This window comes from Neodiprion virginianus, chromosome 4, assembly GCF_021901495.1.
Source record: "Neodiprion virginianus isolate iyNeoVirg1 chromosome 4, iyNeoVirg1.1, whole genome shotgun sequence".
Taxonomy (NCBI): Eukaryota; Metazoa; Arthropoda; class Insecta; order Hymenoptera; family Diprionidae; genus Neodiprion; species Neodiprion virginianus.
In genome coordinates, this window is record NC_060880.1 from 5,130,802 (window position 1) to 5,154,145 (window position 23,344).

General features: G+C 38.4%; 1 protein-coding gene across 1 annotated transcript; it reads left to right on the top strand.

Annotated features, from left to right (window-relative positions):
• The first annotated feature begins 11,835 nt into the window (after positions 1-11,835).
• On the top strand, positions 11,836-18,698 carry LOC124301893 (arrestin domain-containing protein 17-like). Its single transcript, XM_046757448.1, has 6 exons — positions 11,836-12,247; positions 13,561-13,680; positions 14,975-15,192; positions 15,800-15,973; positions 16,827-17,202; positions 17,964-18,698. The coding sequence occupies exons 1-6, from the start codon at positions 12,112-12,114 to the stop codon at positions 18,137-18,139; spliced, it is 1,200 nt and encodes a 399-aa protein (XP_046613404.1). The 5' UTR covers positions 11,836-12,111; the 3' UTR covers positions 18,140-18,698.
• Positions 18,699-23,344: the final 4,646 nt, after the last annotated feature.

The window sequence follows — 23,344 nt, forward strand, 5'->3', positions numbered from 1 at the left end:
TATAATGCGAACTGGGATATTCCGGTAACTCAGGATCCGGTGCTTGACTCTTTTACGGTCTTTGAGTCCCGCTGCATGGCACTAAGACGGTATTGTAACTGCGCCGCAACTCCTCCGAGAAAATCAAGAGACTTTATGCAAGGGTTTATTGAATTTCTTTACGCAAACATCGCCCGGGCGTTATTTTGCACAAACAACCGCGTACAGGTATGTATATATGTATACATAACGGATCAAAGCGAATCTCGCTTAGCTTAACTTGACTGTGTAAGTATGATACGTATGTACGTACAAGCGACCGCTTTACAGGATATTCCAATCACGTTTTTAACCTTTCTCACAAACCCTGGACTCGCGGGCGTCGATTATAAAGCAAAAGACGAATGAGAAGGAAGATTAATCGCAATCAACGAGAGAAAGAAAAAAGCAATGGAAAGCAAAAAATATCACCAATTCCTTTCTCACTAGTGACGTTGCAAATAAAATAGATTCGTTAGAATAAACGTTACATCTTGAATCAATTTTTTATCGTCAAATACAAGTAAATGATCGTGCCAAAGCAAAATGCACGTATACTTTTGATTTCTTATTTTTTTTTTTATGTTTTATTCATTTCATACTGTAAGGTAACGATTCGAATATACCTGCTTAAAATCAAAACAATGACTAAATATAATTTGAATCGTAGGGTAAATCACGTGGTACACACCTCAGCATAAATCCACCCGTCTTATCGGAGAATTTCGAGATCTCGAACACACGATTTACGGAACACGATGCGTCAATTCTATTTATTCAATAATGTATTTCTAGTAATCTAGAAAATAATTAACGATCGTATTAAAAATAGAAAACAACGAATGGTGACGAAGGTTTTAAGGGTGGATAGTAAGTGTAAACAAATAACATCAAATTACGAGGAAAATCGTTTGGAATATCATCAAGATCAAAAGGGAGAATGGATTCTTGCTTCGTGAGGAATAACTCGCCGTTATTGCCACACATCCGCTGAAGAGATCGTCGCAACACAATTATCAAAGTTGAGTCGATCGTCAGAAAGCTTTGTACAAAAATGAAAGAAACATCGAGAGACGATTTTGAAATAAGGAAACGGAAAGTAAAATATTGTTTAAAAAATTTCTACTCAGACATGACAAAACTACTATTTTAAAGTTAGTTCTAATAAAACCTATCCTTTATTAGTCCTGAAAAATGTCCTCTTTACAATCCTAATAAGCCATTTCGAAAACGGTTTGTAGTCGCTGGTATACAAACGGTAAAAAGAAATAGAAAAAAGCATCCCCCTGAAAGAGTATTACGTATGAAATTTGAAAGCTATTAATTGTCCGACATCAATTTCAGCAGGTGCAAAACGACGGAATAAGAATCGTTAATCAAGCGAAGAACCAAGTAATTGCGAAAGTGGCTCCGTCAGAGTTCCGCAGTTCCCGAAAGTCCTGCAGAGCGAGTCTCTCAGCTTCGATAAGGAACCCTACTCGATTTGTAATGTCTACAGTTACAGGCATAACCTAACCCGTCTAGTAATAAATCGTCTCTTTGTTTAGCGGTCCACGATTTCACAAGATACACGTCGGTATAATACCTACACGTTCAAATTAGCGAGGAGCATTTATCAACGCGTTATTAATCTATCCCAGGTCCCATCATCGTCGAAGGTTTAAATACCGGGACACTCTCTTGAGACTTGAAAATCAACCGCGCATGCGCCAAATAATTCAATCTCATTGGTCGGCGAAATCTTCCCGCGGCGATATTCTTGTCCGCGACGCAGGTGAGCCAACCTACGCAAAATGTGTACGTTTGAAGTTTCAAAAAGCGTAAGCGTTAAATTCCGACCGTTCTTTGAAGAATCGACTTTCCAACCCGACAACAAAACGCTTTCCAAACCTTTCCGAGTCGCTGCCTCAATTATTTGAGATTCTAACTTCGAAAATTCGTATTAATTACATCGCCGCCAGAAACAGTTTGGCAGCTGAAAACTCAGGATGGCCAGCCTGCGCGAACAGCCGATAAAACTCGCGCATGCGCAGTTTAGTTTCAAGTTTCAAAAGATTGTCCCGGTATAATATATGTATATATGGATATGAAAAATTGAAAAGCCGTTAAGTAATTGAAGAGGAGGAAAGAAAAGAAAAAAAAAACATTTTGTTTAACAAAATAATGGAACTTATTTACAGAGCCTTTCTTATAATTCTCCACTTCGATTGGTGATGAATAAAAACAATGAGATACGCTTACATTTTCCGTTTTTCCCCGCTTTTTTTCTCAACCCTTCATTCATATTACCCGCTCCTTTCTTCATCTCGGTTTTCCAGCTTTGAAATATAATCTGCTTTTCCTTTCATCTTTCAACTCGCGGCCGTCAAAGATTTCCACTCGCGATTCCCTTTCGCAGGGCGAGATGAAAGGGAAAAAAGGACGGGCGGGGGATGAAAATTTGCGGGCTGAAACCGGACCTAACTCATTTTGTTAATGAGCTAATTATCTCGAACGACCGCATGGCGTGACGCCCAACAAGTGAAGGCGGGCTTATAATTAACTATTTCACCATTCCCAACAGGTCGTGTTATACTCGTTTCCGATTCAAACCGCATCCCGAAATCGGTATACCTAACAAGAATGAACGAACGAAATAGAAACGGTGTTGTATTTTATAATTTTCATTTCCCAATCTCAACGCTTTCACTCGGAATCACAATTTTCGCTTCTTCTCATTCTTCTAAGCAAATTGCTGATTTAACTCTAGAATATGGTGCAGAAAATCATGAGCGATATCGACCAAAACTATGCATTGTAAATAAAGTTATAAATAAAAGAAGGGAGGAGTTTCAAACTAACCAAACATTTCGTGAAAAAGGTAGACTAGTAAAGTATAAGTTCGTTCAGAAATAACTTTAAAATAGTAGTTTTGTCATGTCTGAGTAGAAATTTTTTAAACAATATTTTACTTTCCGTTTCCTAGTTTCTCTTTCTTTTACGGTAAAGGCGGAAAAACGTCGCATAAAATTGTACGCGTGTATAATCTGAGGTATTCGTTCGTTCGTTCGATCGTTCATACTCAGGATTGATTAATTGTTTAAGACGGCGTATAACATTGAAATTATTAAGTGGAAATTGTCTTCCTTTGGGTTTCTTATTTCAAAATCGTCTCTCGATGTTTCTTTTATTTTTGTACAAAGCTTTCTGACGATCGACTCAACTTTGATAATTGTGTTGCGACGATCTCTTCAGCGGATGTGTGGCAATAACGGCGAGTTATTCCTCACGAAGCAAGAATCCATTCTCCCTTTTGATCTTGATGATATTCCAAACGATTTTCCTCGTAATTTGATATTATTCGTTTACACTTACTATCTACCCTTAGAACCTTCGTCACCATTCGTTGTTTTCAATTTTTAATACGATCGTTAATTATTTTCAAGATTATTAGAAATACATTATTGAATAAACAGAATTAACGCATCGTGTTCCGTAAATCGTGTTTTCGAGATCTCGAAATTCTCCAAGAAGACGGGTGGATTTATGCTGAGGTGTGTACCACGTGATTTACCTTACGATTCAAATTATATTTAGTCATTGTTTTGATTTTAAGCAGGTATATTCGATTCGTTACAATTATACAATTACATAATATGAGTTAATTTATATTACAGAAAATTGTATTTAACAATTAAAATCTCTCATTTCAATCGGTGATAAGTAATTGAAGACGCCAATAAAAAAAACCTGCAATTTTCATTTCTCTTTTTTTGTTTTTTGTTCTCCAAGAAGAAAAAACCATTAACCTTGACAAAGACGTAACTTCCGCAGAGAAAAGGTTAGAAAATAAATAAAAGAAAAACAGCAGTTACAGTCTTCGTTAATTCTCCTCTTCGATTCCTCGTATCAGTCTGCTTTTCACTCATCGGTTGTTACGTGTACCAACAATTACAATTCGAGATAGAACCAATTTGCCTCGATCGCACCTCCTCGTAGGGCGTGTGATCACCCATGAGATTAGCCGCGAAGTACATAGATACCCGTGTTATCGCTGGGCGCAAGATGTATCATCAATTACGCTGAGCCTGCACGGATCCAGTGCAACTATCATTAAGCAAAGACAATACGTAGACCGATAATCGGGTTTCGAGTTAGTACAGGGAATACCTGCGCGTTATGGTATCGATTATTTACACTGTAAACGGCTGACATCCTCGTTAATTACATCTCGTGACGTATGTTTCAGCACGATGAATTTCACCACGGTCAGAATAAAAGAGCAGATTTTACCCTAAACTCTTTTTCAAAAAGAGACGCGTCAGGTTTTCCCGTAAGATATACTTCGCGAAATGCAGAATTTTAAAAAAAACTGGCCCTACATTATAATTCAACATACCTAAATACCTAACAAAAAAGTATCATTACTTGAGGAGGCAACTAAAAGTTATATTTCGGAGGCCTGTGTAATTAGCCGATCATTGGAGCTCTAAGGATGATGGAAATATTGAAGCAGCTGGACGCTGATACGATCTCGTCAAGTCTGCGTTCGATTGATTATTTTAACGGGTAAATTCGCCGCGTGCGAGTCTCGTATAAATTATGTCCGGCAATTTGATTAAATTAATCAAAATTTCATCGGGCGCGTTGTATTTCCGTTATATATATATATATATACACACGGATATACATGTGGGAGATAATTCGGCATATTACACAAAATGCGATGCACGTACAATCTTGTCGCAATTTCTGCACGCATCGAAATATATCGATAATAAAGCCTGGATGGCGTCACTGATATTAAAATGCCAATAAGCCTGGCGTCGTTGCACGTCATGCAGACACTGCCCTGAATTCAATTTCTTCCCGTCTTCGCGTTGTTTGCATATTTTCCGATTTTTCTGTCCACGATTGATTATTCACTTGGAATTTCCATAACTGTTACCGATACGGAAAAAAAGATTTTTTTTTCTTTCAGTTTATATTTGAATGAATAAATTTTGATTCTGTACATCGGTTGATGGACAAAATCTTCATGTATTACTTGTAAAGTCTGATTTTGTCTTTTTTAGATTGATAAATAATCACCGGTCAGCACGGATTTTTAGTCTGGGTTCTGGATGTTAAACTTTGATTTTTTTCACGTAAATAATGAGAGTAAAAATGAACTTATCACATAACGATTGTTTTTGTAGAAAATAAAGGGATTTTCGGATTTTATGAAAAATTATTTTAAGAAATTTTAAATACTCGATGAATTTGTACAATGCGTAAAAGGAAGAATTTGTGAAAAGGTGAGCGTTCTATGTTAATTGGAAGATCGCGATCATTTGATTTCTCACCTTCTTTTCAAATTTTTTCAAAAAATCATGAAGAAACATGCTGTAGGAGTTCGATTATTATTTCTTTCCTGACATTTACATTCAACTCAAATATCACGATCCGTAACAAAACGATATATCATCCGGGAATCTTATTCTCCCAAATTGAAAATTCACGTTAAATTATAACTATTTTATGAGATTGAATTAATAATGAAAAAGTCGTCGGATAGACTTCTCAAACATCAACTCGAGCCACGATATTACAAGCTGGGTCTTCTTTGTGACGTAAATTGACATTGCGATTGATGTAAGGAATAAGAAAAAAATCTCATTCGCGATGCTTCATAAATTTATAAAAGTGGAAAATCAACTGAACGCGATCTTCCACGTAACGTAGAACGATCATGTTTTTACAGAATCTTTCTTTAAACCCGAACAAACTTTTTAGGATTTTCCATAGCGGAAAATTACAAACAATTTTTTTCTGAAACACCCTAATATACATATGTGTATATATGCACGTAACAACAAGAAACTATCACTCCTGTTTTTTCCACCGTCGCATCGCGTTTTGCACGAACCGCCATAGCTGAAAATCCTGTAAATCAAGGGTACGAAAATTCACACCGTGAAATTTGAAAAGCAAAACGGTAAGTTCAGAGCTTACGTGATTTTATGCGGAACAAGCATGCAAAACGCGATTATGTGTGTCAGCGAAACGATCCCATCATCGATCTTCTTCTTTTTATTTACGAGGAGGATTGATTCCAGGTCAAAAACCGATACAATTTATTTATTTTATTACGAGATAGTCGTACGAATACCTATTTGAATATACAGAAGTGAAAAAATACTGGAATCGTGGACCAAAGTTTGAAGATCGATACTGCATTTAAAATCGCTTAGAAAATTGACGAGTATCTGGTTACAGATTTATTCGATTTCACTCGATGGTGGCTCATTTTATTCAGAATTTTATTCTCAGCATTACTGCACCGAAACACTCTACTTTATTATACCTATGTTGGCATCCTGAGATATTCGGTTTTGATAACGTTACAGCGACGTTGATTACGATCGACAAATATCAATGTCGAATTGACCATTGAAAAAGTAAAAAAAACTTTGGCGTAAAATTGTTTTCTCAATAAAACTTACCATCGTTGATTGAAATCAAACGTATCTTCTACATTCTAAGCGATTTGAAATAAAGCATCGATATATATATATATATATATATATATAGGTTCAAGCTTTCATTCATAATTTCAATATCTATTATTTTTCTATAAAAAATTAATAAAACGTATGGATTCTCGACGAATCAATCTCGTCGAGATTTCGAGCCTCGAAATCTCCTGCTTGTAATATCTTGACGGAATTTCGTAGAGGGAAGAAAGTTTTAATTCGTTATCAGAGACGCGAAGGATTCCAGATTACACGTTTGTACACATTTTGAGCAAGGATGAAAGTTATTCGAGAGGATTAGCGCACGGCTTTACCAGAGTAATCACGTCATGCCGTGTGGATGTATAATGCATACCGTGTATCCTTCTCCCCTCTTCAACATCCTCCCCTCGAATACAGGAAATACACGCGCCACACACAAGAGGAAACGTACAACAATGGAACGCGTATCAAAGGGGTTGATCTCTCTATGCGACGCCGCGACGGCCTGTCGCTGCCAATTTGACCAGAGCTTTCAGTAGGTACGATTCGTGTACGAGGATCGCGCGTTCACTCACTCGCTCACATCAGGCTAATGGAATCGGATGTTCTTTTCATATTACGTTTTCCCTGCCTTCTCAGTCACTTTCAAACACACACACACACACACACACACACACACTTGTGAAGAAAGACAAACAAAGGCGGGAAAGAAAATAAAAAGTGGAATTTCGGTGAACCGATTTGCATTTCGTAGAACATTTTCTTGTGGGAACACGATATTTTGTTGTAAGTACCAAGAAATAAAACATAAAAAATTTATTAAACAAAATATACTTGGAAATAGGCAATCTGGATGTCAATTTAGTCAATTTAATGAAATGATACTTTTTTCATGGTGATATCAAAATATTTAATACACTCTGGTAGATTCAACCAAATTGCTTTATACAGTTCACTAAATCTATTCGGTGGATAAAGATTAGTCAAATTTACGGAATCTTTAGAATTGCCTATTTTGTCGAAGTGGAAAAATTCTCTCGGTGACTCGTGAAAAATCCTTTCTCGCAAGCGAAGTAGATTACGCAGTTATCAGGAGAGGCTTCAGAAATCGGTCTAGCATAATCAACAGAATTACATCATTCGTGGTCCGAGATCATTGAATCAGCCTGTCAATTCATGATGGCATATTTTTTTGTCGTTGCATCGATGTGGCACTTGTTTCAAGCGGCATAAATTATAATCAAACGATACTTGTTGCACTTACAATATTTAAACAATCATTTTTCGATCTTTACAACATGATTTCACGCAAAAAAACCTATGGGACTGTGGTTTGCGAAATCCTTTTTTAAACATTACTAAACCATTTTGTTTTCAGCGCACTATAAAATCAACGAAATTCCTCGGCTGTGTGAAAATAATGTTTCGTCGGAAGTATATTAGCCCTAAAATTTCGTATCCAGAACCAAATTTCGGTCAGGACGTCCAAATTTTTTCCGAGCGACAAGATTACTAAAATTATCCTCACGCGATCACGAATATGAGTTTCAAAATTTCACATCATATTTCATTTTCATTCGTTCAATTTGTTCTGATGAAAAAATGCCCAAGTACGTTTCAGCGGCTGGAACATCACGTAGAGCAAACGTGAAAATGTTTGTTCTCCACTTTGGGGATAAAACCAAGTATAAAATGAATAAAATTTCTGAAAAACTAACTGTTTGAATATCGCGCCATCATATTTGACCTGATTTGAACCTGCGATATATGATAAACTTATCGAATACAACAAACCCAATTTTGAGCAGGAAGCGAAGGATAAAAAATTGGCAATTATGATTTGAACGGTATGAGTTTCGGAGCTGGGCGACATCGACTCGTTAGGAAATTCGGTTCTTTCGCAGAAATAATTCGACTAACCGGTAACTAGTCACTGCGTACCTAGAAATGTATCGCACGTACCTACAGGAATGTTTGCCGAACGATGAGAAGCGGCGCTTTTCGTTTTCCTTCAGCTTTTGCTTCAGCTTTTGCTTCTGCTCCCGCGTTTATGGCAATGGTGCCTCGTTAATCCGGGAAACGGTAGCAACGGAGTTAAAGGACGGGGTGCGCAAGTTATAATTAATTTGCCTAACATCATTCAGTTAGGCGAAGCTGCTGATTTGCTATTCCGGCCACCGAGGAACTTGAGCCCGCGCCCAAAGGCGACTAATCAAATCGTTTTCTGTTTACACGACCCGAATTATAATTCAACATTAATTAATTCCCAAGACGCCTGGCACACGGACGTATATATGAGACGTTTTTGCCCGATTCTTGCCATTTTCAGTTAAAATCGAAGCTCGTTCAGGTCACAGCAGCGCCTCCAAAACCTAAGATTCTTGTATCAATTTTTTTTTTTTTTTTTGTTTTGTCTTTCAATTTACAATCTAGTCAATGAGCTGTAAAGACAGAAATTTGACATTCCATAAGTATCAGCCACAGTACCTTAATTATTGATAACTTTGACAAGGTCCCATTATCGAATCATTTCTAGAATGAAAAAATCGCATCGTTTGGTAGATTTTGAATCTACCAGATCAATTTTTTGAATAATAAGGGGCGAGTATTTTTCATCAAGGCATTGCTTTCCTACTCGTCATACACACAATGAGATTGCGCTGATCAAATTGTTTTTTATTTTATTGATCGGCTGAGAAGCTAAATGGAAAATATGACTTTGATGATATCTGGTGATCGTAATGAGCCCTGGTTCGTTAAAACCGTTTAGACAATGCGATTTTTTCATTGTAGAAATTATTTAATACTGGGCTCTCTTCAAAGTAATCGATGATCGTGCTTTTGTATCTGAAATTTATGGGTTTGAAAGTAAAAAATTTGTTCCAAGAGTAAATTGCTTCTACTCGAACTTTATTTGCACTTCCAAACTTCCATTATACGATTTTTCTGTCTTTACAGTTATTTCACTGGACTGTACGTGTGATGGATTGTTAAGCTCATGCAACGATATGAATGAATTGAGTAACGAGTTTTCAGAACAATGGGACATGTGGGAATATTTGAACAACTGAAAACCCGTTGCACTATAAAACAAAATTTAAAAGAATAAAAAAATTCAGAGGCACTACCGTCGCTTGAAAAAGTTTCGATAAAATTAAAAATCGTGACGTGGAAACTCGCTTGTTGAGTCTGCATGAAAAGTAGACAGAATTGCTGCATCGAATCTACACCGAAAACTTCAAACAGAGCCAAAAATCAATTATCCTCTTTCGATGAGGGCGTAAAATGTTTGCTTCGTTTCATTTCGACGCGATTCTTCCTCTGTTTCCATACTCTTTCTGGGCAAATAATTAATAATATCGAGCTGTTCGAAAAGCCCGTCACTCCTAAAATGCGTCGCGACCCCCGCATACAAGCATTTTTCGTTAAAACGTCAGGCTCTCGGTGTAAGCCAAAAAAGCGAGGAGGGCAAGAACCGGCTTGATCAATTAAAATCCCGAACGTCGTGTATGATTTATAGCACTTTACGCGGGATGTGTGATACGTACACGCTGGTACGTGCGAGTTTCTTCAAAGAGGGTGTATTTTGATGGAAAACTGTCAGGGATTCGGTGATCAAACCAAAAGTGAAAAAAACAACGAGAAATAGACACGCGGTTTAACTTTAAATGCCTTAAAAATTGGCCGAGGATAACGAAATGCAAATATGATTCGAGAATTGCCGCTAAAGTCAATGAAATCGATTTTTATTCAAACATTGTACAGCATTGAAATCCTTACGAAAATTAATATGTAGAATTTAGCAATTGACACTGAAAAGGAAAAATTATTCCTAATTTTATTAGAGATGGAAAATGATCCTTGTAGGAAATCGATAAAGATTGAATCATCAATGAAAATGAAAAAAATATGAGACGAGTCTTTCTGTTTTTTGAATCTGCTGTTTTCGATCCATGTTCCGTTAACCGAAAAAAAACTGAGATATATTCTTCGAACAAGTCCGAGATTTCCAAAGTTCGATTTCGTGGTTTAAGGTTTTGACAAATGAATTTCTCCAACCGATCTTCATGCCTGAAGAAAAAAAGTTGTAAAAAGGAGTAAGAAAATCGACGGGTGGGGACCAAAGTTCCGAAAGATCAAAAAGTTAACTGGTTGAAAATCGGAAATTTTCGAGATACGAATTTTGAAATATCGAATGATCAATCTACCGAAATTGGGATTTTCGATAAATCACTCGTTAAAATAACTATTTTTTCGAAAGTTCGTTTAATCGAACCCTCTTTTATCCGAAAAAGTATTTTCAGAACAGTTTACATTCCGAATGAACGAAATCACCGGACGTGAAGTGTGATCAAAAAAATAAAGGACTGCGAAGGAATAAGCAACATATTTTTAATAACAATTAAACAGTAAATCTGATTTCCCGCGCGTTCAATTTATCCAAGCCATTATCACATTGAATCATGTTCGACATTCACGTTCGCGCTTTCGTGTCCCTTCACAAGCGCAACGCCATCTATTAGCTGCAACTGGTGACATAGGAAAGAATAAGTGTATTTCTGAAGTCTTGCAACCCTTCGGTATTTTGTCGTGTGGGTTCTATCTCAGCGGATTTCGGCATTTCGACCGTTCGAGTCTTCGGTCAGTCGTTATTGATAAATTTGTATCCGTGAATTTTCGAAAAAGGCACGATTCTGAGATTTGAAAAGTCGACTTTTTGTCCGACCAGTATTTTCGCAGTACAATATTTTGCTCTTTGTAATCTTGCCCATTCTATAAAAAAAAAAACCAATAAAAAAAAAACACGTCTGTATAAATTTATTTATACGTTGTTGCGTTCTTTCAATTTTTATTTTCCTACAAGACAACTTTTTGTATTTGCGATCTTTCTACGTTTTCGACTGTCGGCAATTTGACTTTCGAGATTTCATCCCGTGGACTTTTTGGTCCATAGCATTTTTGTAATCCATCCAAATCGACCGCCGATTTCGCGCGTGCAAATATAGAAGACAATCAGTGTCCCCGCTGTCACGGATACCAATATCGTAGTTTCGAAGAAAGTCACCAGATAGAGCCTGAGATTTTTTCCTTCGGGTTATGGATCTGGCTAATGCAGAGTAATAAAAGTTGTTTGAATTGCTGGCGAGGGAGACAACGAGGCGTAGCGTCGCGGCGCCGAAACGGGCGTCCGGATGGACCGGCGGCGTCGTCGAGGCGGCCCCGATATTGGCGAGCGTGGTTGAACGGCGGCGCATGCGCGTTAGATGCGGCGCCAGAGAGCTTCTACCCGAGTGTGCATGAGCGTGTGAATTTTGGAATGTTGACAAGAGAAAAGTCCCGGGTGTTCGGTTGTCAGCGGCACCAGGATCACCGCCAGCGGCGGTCGTATTACATCCAACGAGGGAAAGCTCTATTTCTCAATTATAAAAAATTAACCGATCCTCACGGCGGACGCGTTTTAAATATTCAAATTTCGCATTCTGCGGTGCGGAACTCCGCCTACTTCTTCCCCTGGGAAATCGCCCCCGGCCACGGCCTCCAGCCACGTGGTCCGACGACGAAACGAAGCGTTTTTGCCCAAGGTCGTCTACGTCCTGCAGGACCTCGAACATTCGGCATGGAACTCGACGACGACTGGACAGGGAGCGTGGAGTTGAAAATCGCGTTGGATCATCCGCAGGGTGTATTTTACCCGGGAAATCAAGTGGCCGGGAAAGTTCTCGTCAGCTGGAACGAGCCGAAGATATTCTTAGGTGAGATATGAAAATCCGAAATCACGATCGACGGATAATTGCTGGGTGTTAAAAGCCGTGGAAAGTACGTCGAGGGGTTAAAGGGTCGGTGAATATTTAATACGGACGATTTGAAGCGTGGATTAAATAATTTACTCTACGATACGTTCGAGTACAATGTAGAAACATGGTGTTCAGTGGTCGTAGAAATTTCCTTGAGTTTTGCTTGTCCTTCAAGAAGGATTCGTTACGGATTTTTTACTGGACGCCATGGGAAAGGAACAAAATGGTTCTACTGTTGCCCTAGCCCTTGGATTACGACGTGGTTTGACTTGCCGAAAGTAGTCAGGACAACATGTTTGATGGCTTATCTTGTGCTCAAGAATGAATGGGACCCACAGTCTGAATCATTCGAAAGATCTTCATCGGTGTTATTTGTGCCAATGATAGTGAACGTCGATGAAACAAAATTTCCTATGTGCGACAGAAATGGATCTGAGTAAATTCGAGTAATACAATCTGAGACATCTACAAATTGAGTAATCAGCCATAATTAGAACGTTCAAATGATATTTGAACTCGAGTGTTCCTAATCCTCTTCCAAGGTTTTTGAGCCCCATTTGCTTGTTGATCAGATCGGTTGGAAAATATCAGAGTTTTTCATTTCGAAGGTTCCAATCATAATGGCACCTTACTGTTTGTGTGACTCAAATTTGCTCAGTTTCATTACTGATACACAGCACAGACGATGTTTAATTCTCGTTCACCATCATTGGCGCAAGCAACGTTCCAGAAGATTTCTTCAACATTTTTTCATCTCTTCACCCAACTTTTGGTTCAGACCGTGACTCGCACTAATCCTTAATGAAGGTGGAGTCCAGTGTTGACCACATTTTTCTTCCATTGTAGAACCAAACCATCCGCACCAAAGAGTGTGAGCTGATGATATATTTATGGAGTCGAAAAATTTGCAATACATAGCATGCTGCTTAGCCTATCCGTTATATATTATAATGTATGAGCTGTTTTCCCAGTATCGCGCAAGCTAATAAATATATTCTGCAATTAGAAGCGTAATTAGTATTGACTTTACGTTATCGCCGGTGAGCTTCCATCTGTCGAGCTTTTCATCGATCCCTGAAACCCATTCCCGGCACCGGCTCTATGGCCGAGTAGTCCATGCTGCTCGTCGCCTACATCAGCCTTGTTATACATGCCGTATTGGATCCGTGTCTGCGGTTAACGAGAACGACATTGCCGTGTATGAGGAGCTTTTGCAATCAACCGACGCGACGTCACGAAACGAATTCGTTCAACATTTCCTCTCGTTTCAGGACTACGAGTGAAGTGCGAAGGAACGGGTTTGGTCTTCTTCACCGACAGGTCGGCTGGCTTTCGACGAAAATTTTCCAACGATGAGTCCTACCTTGCCCGGGAAGTCTACCTCATTGGTGGTCGGTATCGAACACGTGGTTCTTCCACTCTTCAAGGACATGGGTACCTTTTTTGAAATTTGCCTTGCACCTGCTTATTACTCTGAATGAATATCGCAAGTACGATAGCACGGTTTTCGACAACCCAAGTAGGTACACGTCATTATCATTACTCATATTCCTGAAGTGGGCAGTCCCATACTGTGCTACCTCATAATATACTTTTTTTCCTCTCTGATTACTACACTCAGAAAACAGTCTAGTGGTTATGATCAATATTTGGTCCTGGCTACGAAATTTCTGGGTTGATATACATTCGACCAAACATTATTTTCACACAGCCGAAAAGATTAGTTTATTTTATAGTGCGTTGAAAACAAAATGGTTAAGTAATAGCGAAAAAAATATTTCGCACCACAATCCCATAGATTTTCCGAAATGATGTTCCGAAATCAGTTGTAAACAGTCAAGTCATGTTGTAAATATTGAAAAATGATTGATTAAATGTTGTAAGTGCAATAAGTATCGTTCGATTGTAATTTATGCCGCATGAAATAAGTGCGGCATCGATACAACGACAAAGAAACATGCCATTGTGTACTGACAGGCTGATTCAATGGTCTTGGACCACGAATGATTTAATTCTGCTGATTATGCTAGACCAATGCCTGGAACCTCTCCTGATAACTGCTCAACCTACTTCGCTTGCGAGAACGGATTTTTCACGATTCACCGAGAGAATTTTTCCACTTCGAGAAAAAATTTTGTACATTTACGATCTAATATATTATTTGACAGCGGTAATCAATCAGTAACTCTAATGATTTCGTGAACTTGACTAATCTTCATCCACCGACAGATCTAGTGAACTGTATAAAGCGATTTTGTTGAATCTACCCGAGAGTATTCAATACTTTGATAATACCGTTAAAAAAGTATTATTTCATCGGATTGTCTAAATTAAAATCGAAATATTGTATTTATAAGTATATATTATTCACTGTACAATTTTCTCGCGATTTGGAAACAATTGTTTCGTCAAATTTGGTATTTACAAAAAAATATCCCGTTCCCACAAGATAATGTTCTACGAAATGCATCTACAAAATGATTGTTTCAAAAAAGCGAAAGTTTCCTCTGATCATACTACCTGCTGATCACTCCGAATGAATATCACAACGTCAATAGCACAGTTTTCGCAAAGCCAAGTACAAGTCATTCCCACTACCCATGTTCCTGAAGTGGGCAGCCGCATCTTGTACTATTGAATAACATTCCCCTAAAATACTCTTTTCCTTCCACGAAATATCCGCAGACGGAGAGTCGCCGGTGAGCACTGAGGGTGGTCAAAACGAATTTCCGTTCTCCATTGACCTGCCCGAAGAGATACCGGGGAGTTTTGAGGGCCGGTATGGCCGAGTCAGATACAGCGTCTCGGCCTTTTTGGACCTTACTAACGTCGTGCGGATAACCAGCAGCCTGCCGTTCACCGTTGTGCCTGTTCTGGACCTGAATCAAGACTCCCTCGCAACGGTAGATGATGCCTCGGAATTTGCTTGTACAATGGGTCACGGGACACTGACAAGGAACCCTAGGTGGGTTGACCCTTCCGATTTTGATGTGGTCCATGTATATTGTAGTGCATCGAAAACTGAGAGACACTTGTATCTTTTTATCTGATAATAAATGGTTTAGAGGGGTGAAAACGAGCCCCAAAGGAAGAACCACCCAACGGGGTGATTTCTTGACGCACTTGATGGATTTGAATGAAACCAACGCTGGGATGTTTCATTAATGAATAGAAACATTTCTGCGTTGGTTTTATTCAAATCCATCAAGCGCATCAAGAAATCACACCGTTGGGTGCCCATTTTTAGGGGTCGTTTTCACCCCTCAAAACCGTTTATTAGCGGATAAAAAAATATACCTATCGCTTAGTTTTGAATGCACTACGACATACATGAACTAGCTCAATATTGGAGGGGTAGACCCCTACCTAGGATACCTTGTGAGAAATTTTGCACCGTGTGTGGTTGGATTGGATGGACGGATGTGTACTCCACGTGCCTTAAAGTATCCAATTGAAAATAACGGTAAAGCGACCACGCCGAAGAACTTTATGAAACGCCTTTGATCGCAGCTTCCAATCAGCGAGGACAACTCAAAGGTCGTAGTGGGTCAGACGGAGCCGTTGAACATGCTGGTCACGTTGCCGGTTCGCGGATTCGTACCTGGCCAGACTATCCCGGTCAAGATCGTCCTGAACAACGTTTCCAACGTCGAGATCAGGAAGCTTCGAGTGGTTTTCAAGAAGGTTGGTTTATTAAAGCTCCAATTCAATTTCGAACTATTCAATTTTGCACACCGGCAATAATCCCCTCAACGCGGCTAGTAGGTAAAAGCACCGGGTTTTTCAAATCGACACTAGAAAGTTCACGGTTTAGCGGAAGCGAGATTATGGTTGTGTGTTGGAGTAGTGGACTGGACTTTTTCGTTTTGTCATTTCGATGGAACAATGATAGTAGAGTCTTGCATTTGGTTGTTACGATTGGCATTACCAAAGTAAAACGAAGAATACAATTTCGTTGAACCATATCTTTAAGCTTTAACTTGTCTGCCAGTTTGAAAATTTTCCGTTCACGAATTTCAATAAAAAAAAAGTCAGGATATTATCAATTTCCTAGTAACATACGTCATTACACAAGTTTCTCAATGCTGGAAATAAACGTCAGTTGATCTATAAACTCGATAAATTAATATTTATTTCCTTGAAAAATGAATTCTTAAAGCAAATATCGTTTTATACAAGTTTCTTTCACGTGACTATGGAACACATGGTTGAAACGTTGTGTGTAAAATCGTTGTTAATAACATTTGCTCGAGTATCTAATCGATTCGTGAATGAAATAACCCACCAAGCACAGAAATCGAACAATCAAAACCATTTCAGCATCAATAAAATGCGGTACAATAATTCTATCTCCGTTAAGTTAAATTATAACAATGTCACTGCATTATCTTCACTCGAACTGTCCGTTTCCTAATTTTCTTCTCGTCAAAAGGAAATTTGTTGGAAAAAATTGACCCCACGATGGTTAACTCCACTTCGATTTTCTGAAAACCAACGTCCAATCAATTTCTCGACTAAATTATTGCAATCACGACAGGTGATCACGTACCACACGCATCGTAAATCGCGTCGTCACAAGGAGATCATAGTCGAGATTGAATTGCCGGTAACCAAGAGTTGCCAGGTTTACGAGACGGGGGTCGATGTCCCCGCGGTGCCGCCGACGGGGTTGAAATTCTGCAGCATAATCGACGTCTGGTACACGCTGAAGGTCGAGGCTTGCGTCGAGGTGAACGAGTGGTACCTCAGGATGCTGCAGAAGAACCTTAAGACGAGGATGCGGATCGTGGTGGGAACGATTCCCTTGCGACACTACGAAACTCCCGAGGAAGAATTGCCCGGTGAAGGTACAGGGAGGCAAACGGAAGTCGGGAACATCGGTGAAAAGCCGAAAACTGACGATTTCGCTGAGAGTAATCTTACTTTGTATTACTACTTTCAAAGGACCCCGCAGAATCTTCATACAAATTCGCTCCCGGTTGAATTGGCTGGATTTTCGATATGTTATAGTCAATATCTTAGCGATCAAAAGTTCTCATGGATTCAAGTCCCGAAAATCAGTAATTTCGGAGGTACAAGCTTCGGAAGGGGGGTGTATGGATCTTTTATATTTATGGATCACGCGATTTTTACGAATTACGAATCTTCGATAGGGACTTGAAATTAGATATATCGCTCAAAAACTGCACAGCCGATTCGCAGAGACTCCGCACACGCCTGAAAAACAGAACAAGTCGATTATTGTAAGAGTCGAAGGGTCTCGTTCTTCACGCGAAATCTGACGTTGCACCTTCTTCCGGAAAACCAGCGAGTCCATGGATGGAATCAATTCACTGATGGAACGAACCACAGCTGCCTGCCTATCTTTGAAAATCACCCGTGCAGTTTTTTAAATGATTCATTTGATTTCAAGTCTCCTTGAAGGTTTATAATTTATGAAAATCGCGAGACCCATAGCTATCAAAAAATTCTGGACACCAATCTTCCGAAGCCTGCATCTCGTAAACTACCGATTTTGGGACTTGTGTCCATGAGAACTTTTGATCGGGAAGATATGTACCACCGACGGGGAGCCAATTTCCATAAGGATTCTGCAGGGTCCTTTAGATGTCTTCGCCTGATTTTACTGACCACAGTTCTGGCTGAACCCAATTTATTATAACTATGTATACAGATCCGAGTCTCTACGAGGAGAGTAAAATCTATCCGTCGTCAAAACCTAACCGAGACGATCCCCCCGGAGATGAGGAGGCGGAAAACGGATCTGGAAACACTTACGCGCCGTTGTATCGCGTTTATACATTCAACAAGTCGAAAAGGAACAATCACTCTTCAAAATCTAACCATTAACGATTCGCTGATGATGTTTAACGTTTTACCTGCAGCAAACATCTGCCAATTCAAATTTCGTCCGCGTATATATTAATATATTGTCACGTAATATACATATATACAGAGTGATATGCTAACGACCGAATGGCTTAACGCGCATGCGCTAAAATTCGAAAGAAAGAGCAGTTGTTTTTTTCAGGGTGACCAAAATTTGTAAATTCAGACTCTCAAAAATTTTAAGAGACGTCGGTCATCTGAATCTACGAATGTTGATCACCCTTGCAAGTCAACTGATGTTGCTCTCGAATTTCAGTGCAGGCGCATTAAATCATTCAGTCATTATGAATTCACTCTGCATGTACACTGGACCGTTTGAAAATAATTTGTTTTTTATATCTTCATGAGACTTACACCTAAAAAACTTTGTTTCAGTCCTAAAAAGTGTCCTCGTAGAAGCGGAACTCTGTAGCTTATCAGAAAGGCATTGCGCGCTAGACGTTTCCAATTTTTTTTTGCTCTCTACAATTCATATTTTGCGCAACATTTACTTAGTTCAGCTTTTGAGACTCTTTCTCTAGTTTTTCTCTATTCCCTAGCGAAAGGATTTCATTGTTACGAAGAACAAGGATCAAAGTAGTCAAAAGTCACCGTAGTCAATATCCGGACGGTAAAAAGAAAAATCTATCGTTAAAGGGCAGTAATAAGAATTAATAAAGGTATTATTACATTTTTTTCAAGTTTCAGGATCATCCTCCATGTGTTTTCCGTACTGTTACGTCCTGAAAAGTCTTAAAAGCTGGACTCAGTAGCTTGTGTAAAAGTTGCGTAAGAATAAGTTGTGGTGAAAAAAAAAAAAAAAAAAAGAAATGAGAAATCTAGCGCGCAATGCTATCCTGACAAGCTACGGAGCTCCGATTGTGCGAGGACACTTTTCAGGACCAAAACAAAGTTTTCGAAGGGTAAGACCTACTAAAAATCAACAAAAATAAAAAAAAAGAAATTATTTTCACACGGTCCAATATATACACCTATATAATATATTTTATTCAACGAACGCTAATTCGTGACGCCTATAAGCATTTATATTGTTTGTATTTTCGGATTGTTGGGTTATAATTACGATGAATACACGAAAAATGACTACAACTTGATTATTAATCATCATAGGCTGCAAATCTTGACCATTATGGTCGTGATTTATCACTTAATACACGCTAGTGCCATATATACCCATATATAATATTATAAACAATAGGTAAATAAAATGTATAAACGAAGATTTTATGCAGGAAAGTATTAATCGACGTATAACTGTATCCTTCTGAAGTACTCAGAAACCATTGCAAGTGCCTAAGATTACCTCACAATCAACTCTGGATTATAGCACCTAATACAATTAGTTTTTTTTTTTTATGTTTTTTTTTTCATTTCACTCTCTCTTGCGGTGCGATGTTGGCTTACATGTATTTTTTTCATTTCTGGATCTTGCCGTGATTTCAAGGTATATAGTTCACCGTGTATAAATGTTATGTTATAAAATTAACCCGTTAGGAAGCAATGGATTACTGCTTATTGATGGATGAAATATTTTTAATTTCTCTTAAAAAATTTGTGAATTGTGTCTTATGTTTGACATATAATAAAAGAATTGAAAAAAAAGAACAAAGAATCTTCATACCAGGTCAAAAAGTAAATAAATTTTCAAGTTCGATGAAATCTGTTTACATTGGCCAGATTCTTATCATTAGAATGAATCACAAAACAATTTAAGCTAATTCAGTTTTTTCCAGAATCCCATTCTTCTGGATCCCGATACAGGAATTCAAATATTCAGAAATTTTGGAATTATAAAAAATACCAGCTGACCTAATACAGAGCTAACAATAATTCTGTACAGTGTAGAAAACGTATTTCAAAAAATCACCAAGTCTTGTTGACGTAAGAATAGAAAAAAAATAAGCCGGAAAAGAGTTTTTTCGAGATACTTTTCAGTACCATAAAAGGGGAAGAGTCTGTCAGTCTGTTGGAAAAATTTCCATGATGATCTCAAAAACGGTTGATTGAAAAATCTAAAACTGATAGGACTTGGCAGCCAAATGAAGGAGCTTAGAAAAAAAAAATTAGAAAAAAGGAACTTCTTCGATTTGTTGAAATAAAAAAAAAAGTGATTCTCGACCGAAACCAATACTTTTCTTATATCACCAAAGGTTGTATGATAAGTAATAAGAATCCAACAGCGAATTGAACAAACAGACGAGCAGCTAACAATGTCAGCAATGATAATTCCGGCCAGTGAACAATCCCGAATTCGCACTATACGGACCGCAATATCTGCATCCTGCACACTTCCTGTCAAGGGATGGCAGAACACAGCCTGCGGTATCGGTGCGCATACAACAAACAAACCAGGCCGATCATGATCCGGGTGTTGGATCGTCTAACCGAGGGGGTTTATTGGGTTAAGTCACGTCAGAGGATTCCTGTTGCGTGTTTCCGGGACGTCGGCCGGAAATCATCACCTGCCTAATGAAAATGTTCGTGTCTTAAATCATAAAATCTTTTGAAAGTGTTCAGCGTATAATTTATTACGTGGTTTATCTTGTAAACTTGATAAAACATGTAAGAAATCACGTCATAAATTAAAAAAATGCACGAACCGTCAGATACACTAAATCAAAAATCATACAGTCAACTATATATACGATTTTTGATATAATATGTCTGATTGTTTGTGCTTTCGTCATTTATTATGTGATATCTGACATATATTTTATCGAATTTACAAGATAATTCATGTAATAGATTAAGTAGACCTATAAAGCCGGTTCTACTTATAGATTCCGATACTAACATTTTACCAACATTCTTAGCTCAGACACAAACCCCTTTTTTCGTGCGGTGGTTATCCCCATACTGATCAACTTTATCGATGATATCGATGGACTTTATCGATGATCGATAACGTTTACCAAAAAAAACAAAAAAAGGGTTTGTGTCTCAGCTGTGCCGCAGCTGAAAATATCGGTAAGATGTCGGTATCGAGATCCACACGCAGAATCGAGCTCATAGATCCACTAAATTGCGTGTTAAATTCATTCAAGACATTTTACGACTCAAAACATGAAGATTTTCAGTAGGGCTGCGAATTTGCAGCGCAGGCTTTCTCGATGCATGGAATTGCAGAATTCGTCGGTTCGTTTCCATGACCTTCGGATCGAATTAAACGCTGACACGATATTGCAATTCGCGTTTTAAACCTGCCTAGTAATCGCGGTGATAATTTATTTCTCCTAATGGATCAGCTGCAGAGGCGACGGTTCTCGTGGTTCGGAATGAGGGCGAAGAGGAGATTCGAATTTCGGGAGAATTAATAGCTGCAAAACATTTCACCTGCACACAGACCGACTAACGGACTTCACGTGTCCTTCGACGTCCCTCATAATCGAGGTAATTAACGAGGGATGGTGAAAAAAGAAGAAAAAGAATAATCGTCGTCCCTATATTCCGCAGGACTTTCCCAAGGAGTGCAATAAAAAAAAAACAATCAAAATAAGAAAATAAAATTAACCTCTTTTACTCAGGTTCTGGAATATCGAACTGTTCGTTTTTTCTTTTATTCGATAAACGTCTGGATGTACCAGGGTATAAATTTGAAAAGTTTTACATTTTTTATCTTCATATGTATTGTGAAAAATATACTTTCGTCACCGCGAACTTCAGATTAAACTATGAAACAGCGATGAGAATCAGGGACACAATAAACGTATGTACTCGACTTCGATGGTGTATGTAATACATGATAAACAACGTTCGTTGCCAGCGTGCAATTTATACCGCTATATACTATAACAACACTAATTAATTCGCCAACAATGCATTGACGTATCGTTATTACACGCGCAACAATGGTATTAATTTTCCTAAAGTGGATCTAATCAATAATCAACGTGTGCTATTACGCATGCACGTATAGAGAGGCGATAAGTGCAATGTTCGTAATTTAGACACTCGAATTTCTACCTTCTCTCTGCAAATCATTAATTATAATTATAGATACTGTTCGATTACAGCAGGCATTCGGATAGCGTAAAATTTGGCAAAAACTAGAGCGCGCTGTTTTATGCCATGAAAATGAAAGGCAAAATAACAGCCGTTGAAGGTACTGCTGGCTTAATGGTCCAATTTGTTAACTTTTGACTGCGCAAAATGTTACCGGAAGTTGCGCGGACGTGAATGATGCGGCGATTGTGTCATCAATCCGGCGTTTTAGGGTGGCAATTTTGCCTGCTATTAAATCCGGTATTAGCGAAGGCGGCTAGTTTTGTACCTATATCGTATATGTGGGTATAAGCCAAAGGCGGAACGGATTGCGAATGTGAAATTTATGATACATAACTCAACGCGTGCGTTCGTTCGCCTATTAATTCCCTCTTTGTAGGTAGGAACTGACAAACGCTAAACCTGCAGGTTAATCCTGATTCGCTGACTGCCTTGGCTGCGGAGCCTAATTGCACGATTTCAAACGATTGAATTAACCAACCTCATTTACGTGTCTCGGGTTTACTGTCGTGATCTGATGAGGTTCAGAACCAATGACGCGAATGGGAGAAAGAAATCGGAGAGATGCCCTTCCACGTTCCAAAAACGGTCGTTAAAGTTTCCTGAAGTGAACTTGGACTCGAGTAAAGAAACAAAAAATCTGCTACCGCAAGAAAATAGTATAAACAAGGCATTTTGAGCAGGCCGCTTTTTAAATCGAAAGTTCCAAGTTCACGGAAAAAAATTTATTAATATCCAATTCGAAATTCGAATTAGAAATTCAGATTCATGATTAACGATTTAAAAGCCATCAGGCACATGAATGTATGACTATTTTTTTTATTTTGAACCACTGTAACGACTCCACCATTATAAATTTTGGAATTCTGACCATGGATTCGTTATCTGTGACCCAAAAAACCTTCGCCTACCAATTTTTACCGAAATCGGAATATATTAAACAATTTTACCACCATATTGGATGGCGATTTTAGATTTCGCAATCTTTCGCAAATGTTTTCAGTCTTTTTTCAGCTTAACGAATACGCGAAATTTAAATTAAATTAATTAAATTAACCGTAGATTAATGATTAGAGATCCAAATAACCTCACGGTACCAATTTTCATTCGAATCCATTCATCCATTCTCAAGTTATCATTTTAATTTTATTTTTTGGAAATTTT